The sequence below is a fragment of the Aotus nancymaae genome, unplaced genomic scaffold (genome assembly GCF_030222135.1).
Source record: "Aotus nancymaae isolate 86718 unplaced genomic scaffold, 86718_ANA_hifiasm-v0.15.2.pri h1tg000020l, whole genome shotgun sequence".
NCBI classification, from domain to species: Eukaryota; Metazoa; Chordata; class Mammalia; order Primates; family Aotidae; genus Aotus; species Aotus nancymaae.
The window spans coordinates 45,837,936-45,859,270 of NW_026988432.1; the positions used below are offsets into that span (position 1 = coordinate 45,837,936).

General features: G+C 34.4%; 1 protein-coding gene and 1 non-coding gene across 4 annotated transcripts in view; one reads left to right on the forward strand and one right to left on the reverse strand.

The window, feature by feature from the left end:
- DSC2 (desmocollin 2) overlaps nucleotides 1-20,984 on the forward strand; it is a 55,236-nt gene extending 34,252 nt beyond the window's left edge. For 2 of the 3 annotated variants that reach the window (XM_021670010.2, XM_021670009.2), the window contains exons 6-16: nucleotides 1,420-1,564; nucleotides 2,466-2,632; nucleotides 6,108-6,242; nucleotides 6,803-6,988; nucleotides 8,924-9,180; nucleotides 9,310-9,452; nucleotides 12,185-12,409; nucleotides 15,153-15,389; nucleotides 16,110-16,234; nucleotides 17,796-18,050; nucleotides 18,730-20,984. In XM_021670010.2, the coding sequence (XP_021525685.2) occupies nucleotides 1,420-1,564; nucleotides 2,466-2,632; nucleotides 6,108-6,242; nucleotides 6,803-6,988; nucleotides 8,924-9,180; nucleotides 9,310-9,452; nucleotides 12,185-12,409; nucleotides 15,153-15,389; nucleotides 16,110-16,234; nucleotides 17,796-18,050; nucleotides 18,730-18,927 (2,073 nt within the window). In that variant the 3' untranslated portion in view covers nucleotides 18,928-20,984. Of the gene's footprint in view, nucleotides 1-1,419; nucleotides 1,565-2,465; nucleotides 2,633-6,107; nucleotides 6,243-6,802; nucleotides 6,989-8,923; nucleotides 9,181-9,309; nucleotides 9,453-12,184; nucleotides 12,410-15,152; nucleotides 15,390-16,109; nucleotides 16,235-17,795; nucleotides 18,051-18,597; nucleotides 18,644-18,729 lie in introns of all 3 variants that reach the window. The other variant, XM_021670012.2, reaches the window with a different exon arrangement.
- LOC135276162 (small nucleolar RNA U13) lies at nucleotides 14,408-14,509 on the reverse strand. The gene has a single exon (XR_010343725.1). It is a non-coding gene; the product is annotated as a small nucleolar RNA U13 (small nucleolar RNA).
- Nucleotides 20,985-21,335: the final 351 nt, after the last annotated feature.

Consider the following 21,335-nt stretch of genomic DNA (forward strand, 5'->3'; position numbering starts at 1 on the left):
ATTTTTTTCCCCATAAAATAACCACTTTGAAGAGCAGTTGTTTTTTTTTTTTTTTTTTTTGAGATGGAGTCTCACTTTGTCGCCCAGGCTAAAGCGCAGTGGCACGATCTCGGCTCACTGCAGTCTCTGGCTCCTGGGTTCAAGTAATCCTCCCACCTTAGCCTCCTGAGTAGCTGAGATCATAGGCACGCACCATGATGCCCTGCTAATTTTTTTGTATTTTTGGTAGAGATGGGGTTTCACCGTGTTGGCCAGGCTGGTCTCGAACTCCTGACCTCGTTATCTACCTGCCTTGACCTTAGGTGATCTGCCCACCTTGACCTCCCAAAGTGCTGGGATTACAGGCCTAAGCCACTGTGCCTGACCAAGAACAGTTATTTAGTTGGCACGAAAAGATCTGTAAACCTCTTTATGATACGGAGACACCATAGGAGGTAAATGAGGTTTGGTCATTCAGTAAGCTGAAGTACATTGGCAATGGGAGAAAGTTTATGGGGACCAGGTAGGGAATGTGACAGTGCTTACCAAAGCTTACTCAGTCCTTTAATCATCTGGTTAACTTCCTATGCTGGAAAGTGGGTTAATATGAAATGATTTAACCTAATGCTGGTTTGATTTCCCAACAGGACTTGGTCATTTTGCTTAAGTGTTTTAATTATTTTATGTCTATTTTGGATGAATTAATTATTCATTAGAAGACCAAATTAATCAAATAAGACAGGCAAGCTTTGAATAAGGTATTTAGGTTTAGAATTGCCATGTACTGGCCTTCTAAGTGTCTAGGATGTTCTGCTCTTTCTATGATAGCTGTTATGAGAAAATTGGTATTGAAATTCCTATTACAAAACAAAAAAAATTAAACTACATTTCACACACAATTTACCACTATTCATTTGTTTCTTCTAATTCACCCCTTTTAAACTAAAAATTCTTTTGAAAAGACCCAAATGTAACCATTGATACGCCTAAAATCCTCATTAGTAGAAAATAGGATAATATCCCAGTTAATGGTACTTGAAGAATTTGTAATCCTACAGAATCCCAAGTTCAGAAAGATCTAGAAAGTTGTATTTAAAATCCATGCACCTGAACTTTTCAAACAAAGCAAAACAAAAAAAAAGTCTTTAAGACTGGGAAAATAACAGTCAAAATTTTTATACTCATGAACAACGGTATAACAAGAATGAAGAAGCTAAAATTGTCTATGATAAATTTAAACATCAAATGCTATATTGAATCATGAAATTAGGTACCTCTTTATCATTAAAATTATATGTGTATCCCAAAACAATAACAAATGGTGAAATGACTCATGCTGCAGTGCTGAACAGTCTCCAGATTAAAGCCAAAGTGAATTTGAACCATACCTTATTTTAAAAGATTTTTTTCACTTTTCTTTTTGTTTTGCTCTCTTCACAGCTAATTGCCTTTGCAACAACTCCAGATGGATATACTCCAGAACTTCCACTGTCCTTATTAATCAAAATAGAGGATGAAAATGATAACTACCCAATTTTTACAGAAGAAACTTATACTTTTACAATTTTGGAAAATAGCAGAGTAGGTGAGTACCTCCTTAGACAACAGATGGAAAATTAACTGTGTTTCAGTTCATACATTTAGTTTCACTATGACCATTGGGAAGCAGCACATTCCAGTGGAAAGAACAAAGGACTCTGAGTAGACTTTTACTCTGCTTTTCACTAGCTGTGTGACCCTGTGCGAGTTTTCTAATCTTGGCAAGCCTAATTTCTTCAGCTGTAAAATGGGTTATCAATATGCCAGATTGTTACGAAGATTAAATGAAGCACAATACACAGCAAATGCCAAGCACAGTGCCTGGCAAATAGGAGTTAATAAATATTATGCTGTATGTATGTAAGAGAACACAGTCCAAAAAGAATAAATCTTTCACTAATTGGAGATGTAGTCTTAAAAATACGTGCTGGTGTTCTCTAGGATTCAATGAATCCCAGTATTCTGGGCATGATTATTAAAGTCACTGAGAATAATACAAGCGTTTTTTCAGTCCTGTGAAATGCTCTGTTTTAGCTAAAAGTAAGAATGCATTTTTGAAGACCTCCTCTAGAAAGGCCTAAGTGAACTGTGAAGTTTTAGAGAAAACTGACTTCTATGATCAATCTAAGCACAGGCTTACAAATAGAGTAAGATTAGAGAATAATCAGAATTATTTAGTCTGAAAATACATAGGTCATGGAGGGATAGTATCATAAAATCATACATTAAATACAGTAAATATTAATATGATCACCCAATTCCAAAATGCTAGAACACCAGAAAGAAAGTGATACTTTATGGAGAGGTCTGCAAATTTATAAAGCCACGACTTTGCTATATAATAATGTGGTTCAGAACTTCTTTGAGGTGGGTGAAGAGGAGTGAGATAAAGGGAACGTAGAACATGTGAACATTTTGGAGACTAAAAAGGACCTTCTTTTCGGTAGGCTCTACTGTGGGACAAGTGTGTGCAACTGACAAAGATGAGCCTGACACAATGCACACACGCCTGAAGTACTCCATCATAGGGCAGGTGCCACCATCACCCACCCTATTTTCTATGCATCCATCTACAGGTGTGATCACCACGACATCATCTCAGCTAGACAGAGAGGTAACGTAAACATTAATAAAACCTGACTATAACGTGGCTATTCAGTGGTACCTGTGTAACTCCTGTAGATGTGTTTTGGAAAAGCATGTTCTGAATCTCATTTTAGAAACGTTATTTTATGTATGTTAATAGAGATCACTAAATAACCTTGGAGTACGCTGATTTTGAACTGCTAATTCATTCTTTTCTGAATTGTATGTTTTATGCAATCAAATTTCCTAATATAAACATATTTAAGGTATTAAAACAGAAAATGTCAAATATGAAAGTGAACCTTTTAAATATATGCAGAAATTTGTTATCATCTCTTCAGCAATCTCATCGACATTCTACCTCTTACATAGATGAAAAGACAGTCTATGTCTCTCTAATCTCTGGTTTCCCATTTTCAATCGACTGCTAGAAATCTTAATTTGGATGTTTCAGAGGTACCTAAGATGTAATACATCTAAAATTTAACTTGTCTTTTCTTCTAAACATATTTTCCTTTCCATGTTTTCTAGTTAAAAAGATATTAATACATTCTTTCTCTATTAATCATTTTCTATTGTCACCTTGGAGTCATTGTCTCCAAATTGTATTTGATGTCTCTTGGCCCACTGAATCACATCACTTCTCAAGGCATGTTATTACCTCTGAGATTATTTTATATCTATATTCTGCCTCTTTCTACTGTAATACCCTTGCTTAGTAATTCATTCACTTAGTTATTTAACTATTTCCTCCTAAGCATTATTCATCTAAATTCTTATAGCAATTTCTGTGTCATTATTTACTATATGTATAATCCTTAATCTTAAAATATAGTAATAGATGATTATCAGGTGTTTTATTTGATTCTTAAATCTTCAGATTAATTTTCTCTTCCTTTCTCTATCCTTCATGGATTAGAGTAGTGGTTCTCAAACATTTTGGTCTCAAGATCCCTTAACAATGTTAAATATTGTTGAAAATCCCAAAGATCTTTTATTTATGTGGGTTGTATTTATCTATATTACCTCATTAATGTTTAACACTAAGGAAAGTTTGAAATTTATATTATTTAAAATATTAAAAATAATAAATGTATTACATTTTAACAGTTAAAATTCTTATAAAATAACAGTAAAAATTGTTACTTTTTTTGCTTTTTATACTTGGAAAATAAATACATTTTCCAAAACAGTACAATTTAGCAGGAAGAATGGCATTGTCATGCATTTTTCCCACATCTTTTTAATATTTTCCTTAAGACAGGTGGATTTGCATATCTCCTTCTGCATTTAGTCTGTTACAACATGTAGTTTTAGCTGGAACATATAAAGGCAGTCTGACATGATATAAAGTTAGAAAAGAGAGGAGTATTTTGATTGTAATTACAGATCATTGTGGGTATTCTTCTTTGTACTGCATGGAAACTTGGCAAGGAGTAGCTAGTTGCCTAAATGTTTTTAGTAATGTGGACTATGAAGCCTCACCAATGACCTTTTGTACTTTATTACATTTAAACCCATTGCTCTATCTTACACTGTAAGTGATCATTTTAGCAATATATGATTCTACAGTGTGCATTGGTCATTTGGAAAATATTGGTTCACTAAGTAATGCAGAGCTTCTAAATATTTACACATTTCATTAAATAATATCAAAAAGATCACCTATTTAATTCCATTGATATCACATTGGTTGATAAAGGTTTTACAAAATTATCATGTTTGTTTGAAAACTCCAATTTATCATTGGCAATAAATAGTTGTTTTCCTTGAAGTGACAGGTTAACTTTATGTTTGACAAAATATCTTCATAAAACTGTAGTCTGAATAGCCATAGATGTCTATGTGAAAATAGTGCTCTCTGGGCGGGGGGTGGGGGTGGCGGGGGAGAGGAAAACTCAACAACTTGTTCAGCTCCCAGGTCAGACAATCACAGAAGTGCTTTTCTTCGAACAGATTCTTCTGAAAGAGTCAGTTGAAAACACTTGTCCAGTGAAGGAGTTTATCCAGTGGTTCTCTCTAGTAACTTTTTAACCTCAGGATTCTGGTTTTCTTCAGTTACCTACAACCTTTTATTCCCTTTAAACACCAGAAATTCTCTTCCTTCTGAAGATATCACAAATTAATAGGGTATCAAACTTCATTTCCTTGTGTTATTAGTTTTATTAACCAGTTGATTATTTCCGATAAATTTTAGTTTACTATAAACAAAATATGTATTCATTCTTGAAATTACAGTAGCATGAAGTTTTAAAAATTTTCAGTTGAAATAAGGCCATTATTTTTCAAGTCTACACATGTGATGGGTTATGAAGGAGGAGTAAATCTGGAAAATTAACCTGTGAAAAGCAGGATCATGAGAAATTTTTTCAGTTTAGACAATGCATGAGGAAAAGAAAGTTTCAGAGGAGATGGAATTAAAGGAAGAATCTTTGTAAGAGAAGGGTGAATGTTCTAGGTAGAAGGTGAAGATAGATTTTGACAGATTATTTTGTCTTATGAAAAGAGATAAATTAGATAGGAAAGGTAAGCATCACCATTTTATAAAAGACAAAACCTAGGCAAAGTGAATTTTCCAGTTGCCCAAGATTATGTCTGTTATTTTTGGAGTTGGAAGTAGAACCCAAGTCTCCTAATGCTCAGTCCAGAAGGCATTATTACTGTGTTGTTTTTAATACTTCCATACCTCAATCACTTATGATACATGAAAGTTACAAGGAGAAACACTTTAAAATATTTAAATGCTTTAGATGTTTAAAAACATTTTTTAAGGTAGTGATGAGTTTTCAACAATATCTCATGAATGGAAGCCTTAAGATCCAGATTTTATTTTCTACAGAAAGAAAAAAAGAACTACATAGCCTCAGACCTTTATCTTCATATCAACTTAAATTATCTCTTAATAAATCTAACATAAACCCTTAAAATCTACATTTTTTGCAAGAAGAAATTTCATTTTATTGTTTTATTAGAAGACCAATATAATTTTGCTGTTTTTTTTTTTGAACATAAGGATATACTTTGGCTAGAAGATAAAGGGTTTGATGAATTACCAGGAAATTTAAATGCACCTGTGGCAATAGCTCTTCTTTTTCTGTTGAATAAAGACAAAACCAATTGATTCTGTATTCTGTAAGTTAATAGCACTTTAAATTTGAGAAACTGTTCAATTTTCATAAATTAATTAAAAATTCCTAGTGTGATTCTCCTGCCTCGCTTGAACCCAGGAGGCAGAGGTTGCAGTGAGCCAAGATTGTGTCACTGAACTCCAGTCTGGGTGACAGAGTGAGACTTCATCTCAGGAAAAAAAAAAAAAAAAAAAGAAAAGAGAAGAAAAGAAAAATTACTAATGTGAGAAAGTTCTTTTAATACATGAATGCTGCAAATTGTAATAATATACTTCTTAAATTCTTAGTGCAAAAAAAAAATGGAGTGATAAAGTAAGATTTCAATTATAATGTTGGTGCTTTCACCCAATAATTAAATTCTTTTTTTGTTTTCAGTTAATTGATAAATACCAGTTAAAAATAAAAGTACAAGATATGGATGGTCAATATTTTGGTCTGCAGACAACTTCAACTTGTATCATTAATATTGGTGATGTAAATGACCACTTGCCAACATTTACTCGTACTTCTGTAAGTGTATGATATTAATTAAAGAAAAATGTATGGACCAGTGTTAATTGTTTATTGTGCACATCTCCGGCCAGGTGAGGTGACTCATGCCTGAAATCCTAGCACTTTGGGAGGCTGAGGCGGTAGATCACCCGAGATCAGGAGTTTGAGACTAGCATGGCCAACATGGTGAAATCCCATCTCTACTAAAAATACAAAAAATAGCTTGATGTGGTGGCGGGTGCCTGTAATCCCAGCTACTCAGGAGGCTGAGGCAGGAGAATCACCTGAACCCAGAAGGCAGAGGTTGCAGTGAGCCAAGATTGTGCCATTGCACTCCAGCCTGAGCAACAGAGTGAGACTCCACCTCAAAAAAAAAAAAAAAAAAAATGCACATCTCCATCCATCCCTCATGATTTCAAATGAAGTTCCTCAATGCCATTAAACATTGTATAGTGTTAGGGTTTAAAAATCATGTAAACATAGTGCTTTGGAAGTTAGAAAAATAGGATTTACTTCACATGGTGTTCTATTTTTGTGAAAGTTACTAATGAAATTTTTTGTATGCTTTTATTATTTAGTATGTGACATCAGTGAAAGAAAATACAGTTGACGTGGAAATCTTACGAGTTACTGTTGAGGATAAGGACTTAGTGAATACTGCTAATTGGAGAGCTAATTACACCATTTTAAAGGGCAATGAAAATGGGAATTTTAAAATTGTAACAGATCCCAAAACCAATGAAGGAATTCTATGTGTGGTTAAGGTAAGAATAAATTAGAACATTATTTGTAGTTTATAATATCATAGAATAGCATGCTAGAGTTTAATGGAAAGAAAAGAATTCTGATAAATATAGGAATAAAATAGATATATAAATGTAGGAATAAATATATATATATAGAAAATAGATAAATAATTTGCATACAGAATGAAAATGCTCTGTTCTTCATATATAATGGAAAGAATGTATTAGTTTTTGATAATCTTTTATTAAGGCATGATTTTTTTAAAAAAATTAATATAATACATATCTATTTTGTAACCAATGTCTCTAAATGGTTCAAAAACTAGCCCATGGGACAGTGCTGGACTTTTCCTAGCCCAGTTTTTCTGTGTTTGGGTCAAGGAGTCTTCACTTACTTAGTGAATTTACCAAATAAAGGGCTACTCTTGGTCAGCCCCATGGAGAAGTTATTCATAGGTTTGTTCATCATTTTCAGTATATGTTACATCCTTAGCATCCAGGTTCAGATTGAAAATCCTCATTCAAAGATGTAAACACTTCTAAAACTTCTTTCTAATACTATTCTACAGCATCTGAGAAGAACTCACTGCTAATTCAGGAGCCAGAGTTAGTGCATAAAGCAATCTAAGCTCCTTTGGTCTTGGACAAATTTATAGATTTATTTCTGCTGTATCTTTAACTAGAGCATGGTTCTGCTGTGGATCTATGCATTTCCTTTTGTACATATTCATAAGGAACATGGATTAAGAAATAATGAATCCTTTTTCCTTACAATGATGAAAATCAGCTGTTTTTAGATTATTTTCTTTATTTTAAGATAGCAAAGAAACAACCTTTAAATCTTTCTTCACCTAACCCCTCCCCTAATCCTTGATATTCTGAGAAGGAAATTTATCTGTGTGAAGTCCAAGACCTGAAAAAAATTTCTGTCTTCTAGGATATGGTTTCACTAATTCTCATTACAACTACATATCAGGGAAGATAAAATAAAATCTTTTATTAAATGTGTTCTTGTCTTTAAGATAAGAAATGGAATGGAAGACATAAACCAAAAGAAAATATGATGTCCCTAAGCTTTGTATTTTCTTGTCTTTCTCCTCTTAAAAGCATTTTTTAAAAAATTTACCCGTTTTTTTTCTCTACCTCAAACCAGGTACAAATAATTGTATTCACGTTAGGAGGGTAAGACAAGCCGTCCTAAAATAAATGATGTAATAAATAACTATTGGTTATAGTATGAACCACCTAAAGGAGTATCTCATGTATTAACATTCAGGGACCCTCATTAAATAGTTTCTGAAATCTCTATCAATACCTGTTATACTACTCGTCTTAAATTTACAGTTGAAGAACAATTTTCTGTCCCTTTTTGCCAGCTTTATCCAAGTACTGAATCAGTGGGCGGAGTCTTCTCTCTCTACCACCACTGGGTTTCTGGGTGTATTACTCTGTTCTCACATTGCTACAAATAACTACCTGAGACTGGATAGATTATAAAGAAAAGAGGTTTAATTGACTCACAGTTCCACAGGCTGTACAGGAGGAATGGCTGGGTAGGCCTCAGGAAACTTACAATCATGGAAGAAGGCGAAGGGGAAGCAAGCACATCTTCACATAGCAACAAGAGAGAGAGCAAAGGGGGAAGTGCTACACACTTTTAAACAACCAGACCTTGTGAGAACTCACTATCATGAGAACAGCAATGGGGAAATCCACCCCCATGATCCAGTCACGTCCCACCAGGTCCCTTCCCCAACACTGGGAATTACAATTTAACATAAGATGTGGGTGGGGACACAGAACCAAGGCATGTCACTGCATATATGTTTCATATTCTCATGGCTGTTCCCAACACAGCACTTGCATATATCCAAATTTAACATTATATATACCCTTTAGCATTGCCAAATAGTGAATGGGTTCATCTGATTTTCAAAACATTTGCTTTTATAGCCATTGAATTATGAAGAAAAGCAACAGGTGATCGTGCAAATTGGTGTAGTTAATGAAGCTCCATTTTCCAGAGAGGCTAGTTCAAGATCAGCCATGAGCACAGCAACAGTTACTGTTAATGTAGAAGATCAGGATGAGGGCCCTGAGTGTAACCCTCCAATACAGACTGTTCACATGAAAGAAAATGCAGCAGTGGGGACAACAAGCAATGGATATAAAGCATATGACCCAGAAACAAGAAGTAGCAGTGGCATAAGGTACTTACTGTTCAATTTTCGTTAACTCCAAGTTTTCTGTGTTTTAAAAATTTATAGCTTATTTTGATACCAGTTATTACAATTTAGCATATGATAAATTTTATTATTTTAATTCATCATTATCAACAGGTATAAGAAATTAACTGATCCAACAGGATGGGTCACCGTTGATGAAAATACAGGATCAATCAAAGTTTTCAGAAGCCTGGATAGAGAGGCAGAGACCATCAGAAATGGCATATATAATATTACAATCCTTGCATCAGACCAAAGTAAGAATTTGTTTTTAAGAGAGCCACATACTTCCTCGGCTCCATACATTTTCAGTGTTTAAGCCAACAGTATACATTGTAAAGCCAGCTACATACACTCTCAGTTTTCATATCTCTCAATATAAAGTAAGAAGTTTACTATAATTTGTTAACTCATGTCTACTTTCTAATAGCCTTCTCAGTTTTCGATGTAATTATAAAATAATTTACTCATAGAAACACTTGAAACCATAATTTATTAAAGGTAAAATTATTAAAAATCGAGAGAATTATTTTGGTAAAACTTGTTTCAGCCAGGCATAGTGGCTCATGCCTGTAATCCCAGCACTTTGGGAGGCCAAGGCAGACAGATCACTTGAGGTCAGGAGTTCGAACTTAGCCTGGCCAACATGGTAAAGCCCCATCTCTACCAAAATGTTAAAAATTAGATGGGTGTGGTGGCAGGCATCTGTAATGCCAGCTACTTGGGAGGCTGAGGCAGGAGAATTGCTTGAACCTGGGAGGTGGAGGTTGCAGTGAGCTGAGATTGTACCACTGCACTCCAGTCTGGGTGACAAAGTGAGACTCTGTCTCAAAAAATAAAAAAATAAAAAAACTTGTTTCAATTTATCTACTTATTTTGCTTAAAGTATTCACTTTGGCAGGAAAATTCATTAAAGGGAGAAGATACTTACATAATGCAGTCCTGGAAAACAGCTATAACTTTTTACAGGAAGCTAACAATATACTTGGGGACTAGAATTCTGATTAAAGACATTTTAGAAAAATAAATCATGGTGTATTTATGATCATGGTAAATAAACAGGATATTATAAAATTAGAGAGACAAACACTATGAATTCATGTAATCATATAAAATGTAAAATTATGTTCTGTGCATTCTATAAAATTGAGAGAACTATGCATATAACAATTATATATGAGACCCATTTGTTGCATAAAATATAATTTCTATAACATGAATTTGAACTTTGTGTCTTTGTAAAATAAATATGCTAACTATAATAAACATTATTATGCTATAACCTGCAAAATTAGAATTTAGATGTGATTTTGGAACATGATTTATGTATTCCAGTTCTCTATAAATTAATGAGAAATGACTCAATTTATTAAACTGGTAAAGTTGTAATCATTATTGAATTGACTTTAATTAAAGACTGTTAAGTCCTCAACTTCTCATGTCTTTTTGCCAATAAATACTTTTTGGTCAAAGGCAAATGAAAAAAAAGTAACATGAAACTCAAATCCGTTATGTTTTTAACAGTAATCTCTAATTTCAGACAGGAATTTTTAACTTATCTGTCTATAAACTACTGTCCGAAATTAGAGATTCTGGCTTTAACTTTATATTCTCCTCTGTTGCAGAGGAGTTCAAATGATTGAGAAATCAAATATTTGTATGGAATCGAGATGGGGCACTGCTAATCACCATTGTGATATAGAATAAATGTTTAATGAGGCTGTTCCCATTCATTTCTTTTGAAGAGGGTGGGAGTCATTTGTGTTGCCTCTGTGTGAGGGAATTGTGAATCAATAATTCCACATCTTTTTACTTTGTGAATTGAATCAACTGAGAATATACAAAAGTGTGTCATTTTTTGAAAAACTTTTTTCTAAAATCTATACTGGCTAATTTCATTTGGGTCCTCCCTGCCGCTCCCTAATGAAAACCTCTCCTCATGGATACTAATGTCTTGGGTTGATGCTCACTTCCTGCCCTCCTACACCTCCACAGCAATTGCTTCCTCTTTTTAAAACTCTTTCTCAAGGCTTCTATGTCTAAACTTACCCACACATTCCTGCATGCTTTCTGGTCTTAACTGCCTTCTCCTCTCATAAACATATGTATTTCTTAAGCTTTAAATTCAATTTATCTTTCCTTCTCTACTTCTTAATCTAAATTCTGTTGGCACTTTTACCCAGGTATCATCTCTATATAGTTGAGCTTTAGATTATTGTTTCTATTGTATTATTCCAGCTTTTAGAAGGTGGTTACTTGCAACTATGCTTTATGCAAAATAGTTATCCTGTAACTTTCTATTGAGTATATAGATAGATGAATGACTTAGGCTACACTGCACAGTGATTATTTCAGTTTTCAAGTAATTTTCTACTCCTGGATTCTTCTGCTCTTTGAATATTCCCATATACTATTTTTGTTACAATCATTTAAATATATAACTTCAATTGCTTTGCTCCAAAACCTAAAACCTAAGTGCTACCTATGTTTCCATCAAACTCTAAGCTCTGTAGTCTGGCTTTCAAAGACCATTAGCTCCTGCTTCTGTGTCAGTTTCCACCTGTCTACCTTCCCTGTCACTGTCTCCAGATCATGGGTGTGTATAACATGTGTTTCCACCTCCTTGAATTTCCTTGGGCTTTTAAATATACTAGAAGTGTCCTCATTCACATGCTCTTCCTTTCTCCTCTCACAAAGCAGCCAAAACTCACCTCTAATAAAATGCAGTAATAATTTAGAAAATGAATAAACACATCTTAATAGCAGTCATTGTTTGAACAACACATATGAAAGTAATAATATTTTTCTTTTAACATTCCTGGAGGATGTAGCTTGTGGCTGCTTGCCATTAAATAAAAATATTTATTAAGCATTACATTACATTTACCTATAATGTAACTTATGTAATGCTTAATAAATATTTTTCAATGTATAATTTTGTGGTGAAAACTCAAAACATAAAAAGAGTATTTTATTTTCATTTTTCTAGAGGGGAGAACATGTACGGGGACACTCGGCATTATACTTCAAGATGTGAATGATAACGGCCCGTTCATACCTAAACAGCAAGTGACCATCTGCAAACCCACCATGTCATCTGCAGAGATAGTTGCGGTTGATCCTGATGAGCCTATCAATGGCCCACCCTTTGACTTTAGTCTGGAAAGTTCTACTTCAGAAGTACAGAGAATGTGGAGACTGGAAAAAATTAATGGTATGTATTTTTGACAATTGCTTCGTCTTTGTCAATATCAGAATGTCTGCAATACTTTTTTTGGGGTATGAAATAGAAGAAAATTCACCATGTGGGAACCACCAATGAAAGTTTCTCAGTTTTTGTGTGTAGGGAGTAGGTCTCTCTGTTGTGTCTCTAATCCTAAATTGAGATTCCCTTAGGTGTGTTGTGAATTCTCACTCCCACTCCAAACACACACACACTCACTCTCTCTCTCTCTTAGACTGGGTCTAATGTAATCACTTCCTAACCTGTGTACCTCCCACTGGCATAAATTTCTTTATAGTTTCCTAGGTCATGAGGCAATCTTCACCTGTTATAGGTTGGCTCTCCAGAAAGCAGACCCTGAGACAGGGCATTTCAAGCAGAATGATTACTAAGGAATTTGCTTTGGATCAGTAGCTGTGAAAAGAGGAAAAGTGGGATTGGGCAAAAAGAGAAGTCAAGTTGCAGCACGAGCCAGATGACAACCTTGGTGAACCCCAGGGGGAGTCTGAGCTAAATGGGCCTTCAGAGTGGTTCTGAGTCTTATCGCTCCATCAGTGTGTGTGGGCTGCCCATGGCAAAAAGGCACAATCACAGAAGGTGCTGACGGCCTCCCATGCAGCTGGGACGAAAGTCCTTCATTGAAAAGGGATCTGGTGTAGACCATATTGTCCATCTCATTCTCTCTCCTCTCTGCCACTGTATTGACTTCTGACTATTTCATGTCTATTATATTCTTCTTGGAGTTCTTCCCTAACTTGGTTCCACTTCTGTACTTTTCACTTAAGCCCAGAAGGATCTACAGTGATAAGTATGGCAAAAATGAAGGCAACCAGTCTAGATTATCACCACTGCCTCACTCCCTAGTCAGCCCTTAACTCTTCAGCATGTCTCCCACCTCCTGCTCACACTGCCTAGGGACCGTGGTGTCATGGTCTACCAGCTTTTGTGACTCTAGAACCACTGAATGGAGCTTGCCTTTCAAATGCCCTTGAATATTTTTTCACCCCATGCTTTCAGTAAATATCTCTCAATTTCCTGTTAGGACAAATTAAAAAATAAAGGTTATGAGGGAATGCAAAGGGAGAACGGGATGAGGAAAGAAAAATGAAAACTTCTAGAAATAAGCTAAGCTACTATGTCTTGGATCCTGCTCTGTAAACTAACAAGATTTTCAGCTTTTTAAACAATATTCTGGTGTGTGTGTGTGTGTGTGTGTGTGTGTGTGTGTATCAGGGGGGTTATCAGTTTATTTTAAGATTGGGAGGAAGAATTAACTTTATTCTTAGATTTTTTTCTTTTCTATTTTTTGTTGTCATGATATTTATTTTTAAATAGTGTTGATAGCGGGTAGACATTTTCTTCCCCCGTAGTCTTATTTAGCAAAATAAACCTTTGGCAGCTGTATGTTTGTCAAAATCCTTGTTATGTTGAAGATTTACTTACCTGTGTAATCACTTATAAGCTTGGGAAACGCCCAAGTTTTAAGAAGAAGATACCCTAAAGAGGCTTTGAAGTAAGGTAAGCTTAGTGTCAAACGTTGGCTCTCCGCTGTTTGTTAGTTACGAAAATCTGACATGCTATTTATTCTCTTTGAGCATCAATTTACTCTTGTAAAATGGGCTTATTTGGGGGAGTAAATAAAATGCATGCAATACACCATGGCACATTCACATTAGGAATTACAAGTTTTGGTTTTGTTAGTCACATTATAATTTCTTACACAATAGACTTCACAGGTTAACCATGGCTTCTCTTAAAATGGACATAATTCAGTGTTTTTTTACCCAAGCATTCAGGTTTGTATTTAGAGCTTCAACTACTATGCAGAAAAATGAGAATGTCATGTTGGGCAGTTATGTGGGAGAGATTATTCTATGGCACGTGGTGTCCACATTTAGAGTAGTAGTGTATCTAGGCTCTGAAACCAAGATTGTATTGGCTTGAAACATTTTTTTAAATTTTTTATTATTTTTTCTTCTTCTAAGTTCGTGTCAGATGAGTAATGTACCGATGTTGCAAAAAAGTTTGAAGGAGGTGCATCTCATACATGAGTGTAAAAACCCTATTGTCATATTTATGCACCATAGAAGTCATAAAAGAATCTGTATGGGCTTTTGGTTCTGGATATTTTCTAGCCTTTATCTAAGAAAACTACATCAAAACTAAGACATTTGCAGTTGGTCCCTTCATCCTTTAGGACCAGGAGATGCAGTTCCAACGTGTGACTCATGACCTGCTAATATAGTCACCGTCAAGAGTGTTCTAAATTGTCAGAATCAGTCTCTGACAGTACGTCAGCACAATCTATGAAAACAAAGTAAAGGAAAACATCCATAATTCCAGACTATTATGTTGATGAAGCATCTGTAAAAGAAAATGTATATTCACTGGTTTAATTAAATATTTTCAAGATATGGTAAAAACTAATCTATTAACAAGTATATTAGTTATGATAAGAAGGATTTGTTTACAGGCAAATAAAATACATTATAACAAGAGCCAAAAGATTTAGTTTAAGAGACAGCATAAACAAACTTTTGTATGTAATATATTTGCAATGGGTATAGATCAGAACTACTCTATCCATTCACATTTAGAATGTTCTAGTAGTTGTGTCATTCCATCAGGAATGTCTGTTTGTAGGAAAATATGATAACTATCTGATTAGTTATTTATTCTCAGAAGAAATCAGTGACATTGTATAATGCTTGGTTTTATTTACTTATGTTTTCAGATACAGCAGCACGTCTTTCCTATCAGAATGACCCTGCATTTGACAAATATGTAGTACCTATAACAGTGAGAGATAGACTTGGCCTGTCTAGTGTCAGTTCATTGGATGTTACTCTGTGTGACTGCATTACCGAAAATGACTGCACATTTCGTGTAGATCCAAGGACTGGTGGTGGAGGAATCCAACTTGGAAAGTGGGCCATCCTTGCAATATTGTTGGGCATAGCGTTGCTATTTTGTAAGTCCTTTCTTGAATTCAGATAATAGCCTTTAAAGTAACTTTCAAGACACTTTTTTTTTTTTTGAGACAGAGTCCAGGCTGGAGTGCAGTGGTGTGATCTCAGCTCACTGCAACCTCCACCTCCCTGATTCCAGCAATTCCCATGCTTCAGTCTCCTGAGTATCTGGGATTACAGGTGTGCACCACCATGCCCAGCTAATTTTTTCCACTTTTAGTAGAGACAGATTTCACTGTGTTGACCAGGCTAATCTCTAACTCCTGGGCTCAAGTGATCCGTCCACTTCAGCTTCTCAAAGTGCTGGGATTACAAGCATGAGCCACCATAACTGGCCAACTTTCAAGACACAATCTAAGAATCAGTACTATTTCCTATAGCTGATTGTTTGCATATAGCTGTATTTTTATTTAATGTATATATTTTATTTATATATTTTAAATGCATTTATATATAGTTCTAGTGTCTTCTCAGTTATCAGAGACATAAATTTCAACGTAGAAACAGAGCATGTAACATAATCATAGTGTACTGTTTAAAAGTTTAAATAGCATATCTATTTAAACTTTTCTATTATATACTGCTTTGATACAAGCAATCCCATAAAAACTGTCTCCTTTTAATATGCACTTTTAAATTTACAATTTATCTGTGTATTAACCATTGTACATTTATCACATCACATTATTTTATGATAAACTTATATTTCTTTCTTCTTCCAGGCATCCTATTTACACTAGTCTGTGGGGCTTCTCGGACATCCAAACCACTAAAAGTAATTCCTGATGATTTAGCTCAGCAGAACCTGATTGTATCAAACACCGAAGCTCCTGGAGATGACAAAGTGGTAAGTAGTCTTTCTTTCTAAATAAATACAAAGGATGAATTTGCCTATAATGCATATTCCTTCTAAAATGATCTTTTCTCAGAAAAGTTCTTTTGGTGTCAGGCAATTTACCATAGTATGTCATGGGTCCCGTGGAGCAGATAAAATGACTGATTTACATGGCGATATATCTAAATTTGGCCATAGTGTGTTACTTAATAGTGAAAATGTTTTAGCATGTCATTGTTATTTTTACTTCAAATGATTCATGGTTTCAATTTTAAGTCTTTTGTATATATTTCAACTGTTGTTTGTGCTGTAAAAATGCTGCTTTTTAATTATTCACTGTTCACCAACATGGTTTTACTTTTTTTCTGGCAGTAATAAAATCACTACAAGCTTTGATCGTCGTGGGAAGAACTTTAATAGATTCTTGCTGGCCCTAATATGGGTTAGAAAAGAGCCTGGGGCCAAATATATGAAATAGCAATGCTAGCAAGTGGCCATTTCTCCAACTTTGCTTTCTAGCTCAATATGTGGAAGAGGAGCAAGTACATACCCTATAGGAAGTATAACTGATGACTAGGGCAAGAAAGATTTAGAAACAAAAGCATGATAGTATCCAAGAAGGTACTGAAAAAATAAAATTGAAATAATATTAAAGTTTCCAAAAACATAACATAAATAATTGGTGGCCAAAGCTTTAGTGTTCCTTGTTACTTTCCCTGCTTAATTTATTCATATATATTTAGATTGCAAGGATTTGTTAATTGCAGTTAAGATTTTTATGGCAATTATAGTTTTATTCTTTCTGATTTAGTTGAAGTGTAACTGAATTAGATACTAAATAGAAATATTGATCATTACTGCTGTTTTTGCTTTATTCAGGTAAAAAGGAATTAATTTAAACTAAGCAGAATAAGTATATTTGAGATTACAGTGTTTATTTTGAGGTGTGAGATGTAGGAAGGATTGAAAAATTAAAGTTGTACAGTATTCTAAGAGGCTTTTTTTTTTGAGACAAGGTCTGGCTCTGTTACCAAGGCTAGAGTGCAGTGGCACAATATCACAACTCACTGCAAACTCCATCTCACAGGTTCAAGCAATTCTTGTGCCTTAGTGGCTAGGATTACAGGCACCCAACACCACACCCAGCTGATTTTTGTATTTTTAGTAGAGGTGGAGTTCCACCATGTTGGCCAAGCTGGTCTTGAATTCCTGATTTCAAGTGGTCTGCCCACCTTGTCCTCCTAAAGGGCTGGGATTAGAGGCGTGAGCCACCATATTGGGCAGGTATTCTAAGCGTTTTTTTAGGAAGGAATATACGTCAAGTTTCCTTACTTATCTCCAGGTACCAACCACACTTGACATCTGCAGTTTGCCTTTTGTGTGGCCACTACATTAAATTATGGGGTTTCTATAGCTGGGTACGCAGGATTGATAAGATAGATTTAGTTCTTGCTTTCAGAGAGCTTATATTCTAGCACAAAACGATTATGACATTATCTGCTTGATGTTGTTCTTTTTCATAATTTTTTGCTCTCTCCTGTATTATCCCTAATGCAAATTGTTTTCATTTCAGTATTCTGTGAATGGCTTCGCAACCCAAACTGTGGGTGCTTCTGCTCAAGGAATTTGTGGCACAGTGGGTTCAGGGGTCAACAATGGAGGTCAGACCATCGAAATGGTGAAAGGAGGACACCAGACCTTGGAATCCAGCCAGAGGGCTGGGCACCATCACACCCTGGATTCCTGCAGGGGAGGACGTGTGGAGGTGGACAACAGCAGATACACTTACTCGGAGTGGCACAGTTTTACTCAGCCCCGTCTCGGTGAAGTGAGTTTCCCTAAGTGGCCCACAAATCTATTTTGATTTCTTTTAAACTTCATAAATAACTAACTTGATGCTGACCTTGATTTTCAATTAATTATGAATCTACTAATCCTGCTAATTGAAAGCTATTATTTTTCCTCAATTTTGATTTAGTTATGCTCAGATTTAAGTGGTTATTTACTTTCCCTCCTATTTTTTTTAATGTTCTTACTTAAATAATGTGTAATGATATTTAAATTACTGTCTCATGGCTTTGTGCTAATATTTCCCATCTGAAAACTTGTGCCTTAGAAACCAAAAGTGTGGTACCAGCAAGACCAGCATGTACCATCACTATGTCTATCTGGGAAGATCTGAGCCCACATCAACTTGTCTTCAGTTTAATGGATGCATTTCACTTTCAGCTAAAATTTTGAAAGGGAAAGTAATGACTCTGTAAAAGGAACACCTATATTCTTGCTGCTACATGTGTGACTTTTAGAAACATCCTATACTGAATTTATAGTGTGATTTATGAAACAGACCAATCATGTGCATTTTTTATGTGTAGGAATCCATTAGAGGACACACTCTGATTAAAAATTAAACAATGAAAGGTAAATCAAAGCAATTATTTTTATGTTAGTAAGTTTTGGTGTTTAAAATAATAATAATAAAAGCATTGTGTTTCTCCCCTTGGCAGAAAGTGCATCTGTGTAATGAAGATGAAAATCACAAGCATGCCCAAGACTACGTCCTGACATATAACTATGAAGGAAGAGGATCGGTGGCTGGGTCTGTAGGTTGTTGCAGTGAACAACAAGAAGAAGATGGGCTTGAATTTTTGAATAATTTGGAGCCTAAATTTAGGACACTAGCAGAAGCATGCATGAAGAGATGAGTGTGTGTTCTAATCAGTCTACAGAAGCCAGTGGCTTTATGACTTTTTAAAAAATTACAAACCAAGAATTTTTTAAAAACAGAAGATGCTATATGTGGGGGTTTTTCTCTCATTATTTGGATGGAATCTTTTTGGTCAAATGTACATTTATAGAGAGACACTATAAACAAGTACACAAATTTTTCGATTTTTATGTATTTTAAAATTACTTACCTTCTATCCAAGGAGATCTACAGGGAAATTAAGAAAGTCTGCCTTATTTGTTACATTTGGGTATAATGACAATAGCCAATTTATAGTGCAATAAAATGTAATTAATTCAAGTCCATATTATAGACTACTTGAAGCACAACCTAATGGAACATTGTAGAGATCTTGCTTTAACATTATCTCCAGTTAATTAATTGTTTTATGTGGTGCTTGGAAACTGTTGTTTTCCTAAACATCTAAAATGTGTAGACTGCATCCTTGCTATTATTTTATTCTTGTAATGTGACCTTTTTTGTAGCACAAAGGGAGATTTTTAGCCAGGCATTGACTATTACAATTTCATTTTGGTTGAGTTTAGTCTTAGGTTTTATTGTATATAAAATCCTGCACTGAATCTGTGTCTGCTCTGTTACCTCTTTTGCCAGTGATATTTAAGTTTTAAGATACTTTCAGAATGTATTTTTACATCTGCAAGTTTTTGGTTTTTAAAATGTCCAATAGCATCTCTTTCTTTCTCTCTCTGTCTGTTTCTCTCTCCTGTTTTTTTTTTTTTTTTTTAATTTTCATATGGGCTAAAGAATCCAAATATTTAAAAAATCTCTCTTTTTGAATTATTCCTTTTTTTGTTTTATGTAAGTGTATATATTCTTGGTTTTTCTTGAAATCAATGTAATGTTAACTTTGTTGTTTCAAATACCTTGGTGATTGCTTCGTTATCTCTTCAACAAAAAAGCTTTAATTTTGCCATTGAAACTGTAGAGCTATGTCATGCTTTTATTAGAAGCAATGCTCTATGTTAACAACAAGAATGGTGTAATTAGAATTGGGATGTGGATATTTAGTGTATGACAACACATTTACAGTTCTTTAATTCAAGGGTACAGTTTATAAATGCAAAGTAGTGATGGTTTTTGAAATAAGCCTTAAAATAAGGGGATCTTGAAAGCTCCCTGGGATAACTATTTTATAACTTAGACAAAATGACTAGTCATATCTATGTGTTTGTAAAGTTATTTAAAAAAAAAATCTTTTAAAATTACAATTTTAACAAATGTAGAAATGGGCCAAACTATTTAAATTTTAAGACAGTAAGACAAAATGAAACTTAACAGTCCACAAAATTCCAGTCCAGGTTTCATGACTTATTTTAGTCAAGGAATTTTTTATGTATACTAAACATATGGACATTTTAAATGTGTTTCTAATGTTTGTGATTATCTATGATGTGCCTGTCTTGAATTCACAAGATTGGCTTATAACAATTATTTGCAAGATTAACATTGGGTAATTATTTGATAATCAGCTTATTATCTTTTCAGTAGTTTTATTATTGATAAATACAAAATTGGCAAAAATACTGTTTCCCAAAGTTATTTTTAATAAACTATGTACAAAATTCTCATATATTACTAGTTATGATTAAGTAAATTAAGCAGTTTTTAAAACTTAGTGTGAGTTTGTTAAACATAGGTCTAATAAGAGTTTAAGGGATTTTTGCATTTTCTAAATTAGAGAAGTAAGTCCCCTTTTTTAGATTCCTGTTATACATTTTTTAAAATGTAGAGTTTGTTTTGGAGAGATTTCGCTGCATTGTTATTGCCATATTTACATAGTATGACTATTCTAAAGACCGCAGTGCCATGGGGTATTGGTTAAGTTGCCTGCTTTTTTTTTTTTTTTTTTTTTGTCTCTTTTCCTTATTTTAAAATGGGGGATAATAACAGAACTTCTTTCCTAAGGCCACTGTAAGTCACCTGAATAAAAAATAGTTTTGAAGCATGAGAGTCATTCAGAGTGGTCCACCTAAAAGGCACTCCTGATAATAATAAATGATTTTAAACAAGTCACATGTATAACCCATTTCATGTTAACAAAAGGTCAATTAAGAAGATAATGAAAAGATTTTTCTTTTCACTGTAGATAAGTCTCTTCATAATAATCACCTGATGACTATGTCTCTTCATAATGACTACCTGATGACTGGTTCTTATTTGTTCAGTTTTTCAGAATACATAGTGCAGAGATTGCTGAGGCATTGGTATGGGATTGCCTAGTTTGAAACACTGTGAAACTATTAGGTTCAATTGGGTGAAAAGCAGAACATCTGCTTCTTAAAATGGGCACTAATTCTAACACTCAGTGAAAATTATGTGTATTTTAGATTCTCCCTGTCAATCTTCTTGGCTTCTCTGCTAGCT